This window comes from Galeopterus variegatus, unplaced genomic scaffold (genome assembly GCF_000696425.1).
Source record: "Galeopterus variegatus unplaced genomic scaffold, G_variegatus-3.0.2 Scaffold5350, whole genome shotgun sequence".
In the NCBI taxonomy this organism is placed as follows: domain Eukaryota; kingdom Metazoa; phylum Chordata; class Mammalia; order Dermoptera; family Cynocephalidae; genus Galeopterus; species Galeopterus variegatus.
Window position 1 is genome coordinate 128128 of NW_007731461.1, and position 2887 is coordinate 131014.

Below are 2887 nucleotides of genomic sequence, written 5' to 3' on the forward strand. Positions count from 1 at the left end.
GGGCACAGGCGTGGGGGAGGTGGGCACAGGCATGGGGAGGTGGGCACAGGCGTAGGGAGAGGGGGACACAGGTGTTGGGGGAGGTGGACACAGGCATAGGGGCAGGTGGGCACAGCTATGGACAGATCTTCTGTCATGTGGCCCTGGTGGGCAGCCCCTCTCCACCCCCAGGTGGGTCAGGGCCTGCGGGTCCCCTGAGCCTCACATTTGGAGACAACGCCCTCCAGGCGGATGATGTTGTGGTGGCTGAACTGGCCCATGATGCTGGCCTCGCTGAGGAAGTCCACCCGCTGCTTCTCTGTGTAGCCAGCTTTCAGAGTCTTGATGGCCACAGGCACCTCTTTCTTCCCTGAGGATGCCTTTAGCGTCCCCTTGTACACCTCCCCAAACTCTCCTGCAGGCAGGCAAGGTGGCAGGAGCATCCTGGTCAGCCCGGGTGGTGGGCACTCCCAACCCATACAGCCCACCACCTGCCTCCTTAGGGCCCCTCAGCAGCTGTGCCAACCTCACCTGCTCCTATCACCTTCTGCCGCGTGACACAGGATGGATGGATCTCAGTAGTGAACTTGAGCACTGCCTGGTTGGGGTCCTCATATGTGTGGGGGTCCACGTACGTCTTCAGAGGCTTCAGTTGTTCTGTAAGGGGGAAAGGGGATGGGGTCACAGAAGGCTCAGAACGGGTCCCAGTGAGCCCTAGAGAAGGAGGTGGCCATGGCCACGTGCCCAGGAGCCTCAGACCAAGCTGTGGGGTAAGGACCTTCTCGCCAGCCCCTTAGAGCTGCCCAAGGAAACCTCTGGGCCCTCTCCCAGAGCCCTGGGCACACCCTGGCGGCCCCCACCAGGGCCACGGAGTTAGCAAGGCTCCTGGGGATGGCAGGGGCAGGGCGGGCGGGGCTTGGCATGGCATGGGGGCTGCACTTCACCTGACTTGGAGAAGTAAACATCCTCTGGGGACTGGCGGGCTCGTAAGTTCTTCCTCCTGAAAAATCCCATGGGGAAGCAAACACACAGGAAGTGAGCCAGGCCTGCTCTGCCCAGGGGAGCCCTGTCCCCTGCTCTGGTCCTGAAGGGGGACTTGGTGTACTCAAATCTGCTCAACTTCCACTATGGGGGTGAGGGCACAGGGAGGGGAAATGGGGGAGCCTGGACTCCTTGGGATCTGTGCCTCGGGATAGTCTCTGAGTAGCCACGTCCTGCCTGCATGTCCAAAAGGTGTGTGGACACCGTTAATAACAAGAGCAGGTAATGACCACTGTGCCTGAGCCCCACCATGTGCCAGGCACTGCTAAGCACTTACAGCTTACACCTGCACACCATCTGGGAGGCCAGGATTAGAGCAGATAAGACTAGACTAGATTAGATTACTACGGCCCCAATTCTCACATGGGGAAACCGTGATTTCTGCCCCTCTGTGTCCCACCAGGCCTTTGGGGAGCCCGGTGTGAGCTCACACACACCTGCGGTGGATGAAAAAGCCGATTCCTGCCAGCGCCAGGAGCAAGACAACGCAGACAGCCACACCACCAATCACAGCCATATTGCCAGCTCCTGTAGCTGTTGGGGGAGACCAGCTGATGACAAGGGAGCCCCCACCCCAAATCATGGCAATACCCCTCTATTATACCCAAGGCCCGCTTTAGAGAGCTAAGACACCTGGGCCTCTGCTATGTTCTGTGAAGGCTCAGGAGGACCTTTATTCCCATCTCACAGATGCTCAATGAGGAGCCTTCCAAATGGCTCACAGTAGCTATTCTCAGGTGTGCAGGACTCTAAGCTCTGGCTCTTTCTGTGGTACAAGATTCAAACTTGGGTCTGCCAAAGCCAGAGCCCTGGTCCTCCACCCCACGCCCCTCCCCTTTCAATTCTACCCCTCCCCAGGCTTGGGGCCAACCCATGCAGCTATCCCAGGTCCTGGCTGACCAGGAGGGGGGCATTTCTAAGGTCCATCCACTTCCTCCTCTCAGGATGTCCCATCTGCTCAGTTTCAAGGCCCTGGCCTGGCCCCCATCCTGGTCCCCCAACTCACACAGTGTCTGGAACTCATGCACCTTGCTGCCGGCCCCCTGGCCCTCCTGTGTCAGCGCCTGCACCTGCACCAGGTAGATGGTGTCCGGAGCCAGGTCGTCGAGTGTCACGGAGAAGGCCTCAGTGCGGCGCACGTTGTAGCTGTTGGAGTCCCCCTGTGGTGGCCAACGGGCGAAGAGCAGGCGATGAGGGGAGGGCGGGGGCCTCACTGCAGCCCACCAGAGACCACCCCCAGCTAGCTTAATGCTCGCCTTACAGAGGAGGAAACCGAAGCTCAGAGAAGTGACTCACTCAAGGCCACAACCAGAAATGCATGATCCAGGACACAAACCCAGATCTGTCTGATCCCAAAGACCCTGCTCTCCCCCTCACCCCGACTGCCTCTCCTGAGGATGCAGAAAACCACGTGTTCTCTCCTACAAATCTCTGCTGCACTGGCCCTGGAGATGTGACTCTGTGGGAGGCCCCAGACCTCTGTTTCCCCACCTGCAGAGGGAGCTTCTTCAGATGGCTGTGTGGTGCAGTGAGAATCTATGTGATCAGACTGTCCCCTGCTTCTGGGCCATTGGGGCCAGCCCCGACCCTTAGTGAGTTACCTTCTTGCGGTAGGTGACCTCATACTTCCACACACGGCTCTGCTGCGGCAGGGGGATGCTCCAGGAGACACTCAGTGAGGTGGTGCTGCGGCCCTCCAGCCTCACCTTGGGGGGCTCTGGGTGGTACAGTGGGTGGGGGAAGGGTGTGAGGAGCCGCCTGGGAGCAGGGGCCGAGTGGACCCAGAGCTGGATCCCCCCACAGCCCAGGCTCTTTAGACCCTAACCTGGGATCCTTCAGTTTCAGCTCCAGACCACAGAGCCCCAGG

General features: G+C 59.8%; 1 protein-coding gene across 1 annotated transcript in view; it reads right to left on the reverse strand.

Annotated features, from left to right (window-relative positions):
- The window catches only part of EPHA2 (EPH receptor A2), a 23635-nt gene that overhangs the window by 9105 nt on the left and 11643 nt on the right, over positions 1-2887 (reverse strand). Inside the window, exons 4-9 of the mRNA XM_008589284.1 lie at positions 2622-2737; positions 2027-2180; positions 1458-1554; positions 924-979; positions 511-636; positions 188-394 (exon numbers count right to left, since the gene is read on the reverse strand). Coding sequence (XP_008587506.1) covers positions 188-394; positions 511-636; positions 924-979; positions 1458-1554; positions 2027-2180; positions 2622-2737 — 756 coding nt within the window. The remainder of the gene's footprint in view (positions 1-187; positions 395-510; positions 637-923; positions 980-1457; positions 1555-2026; positions 2181-2621; positions 2738-2887) is intronic.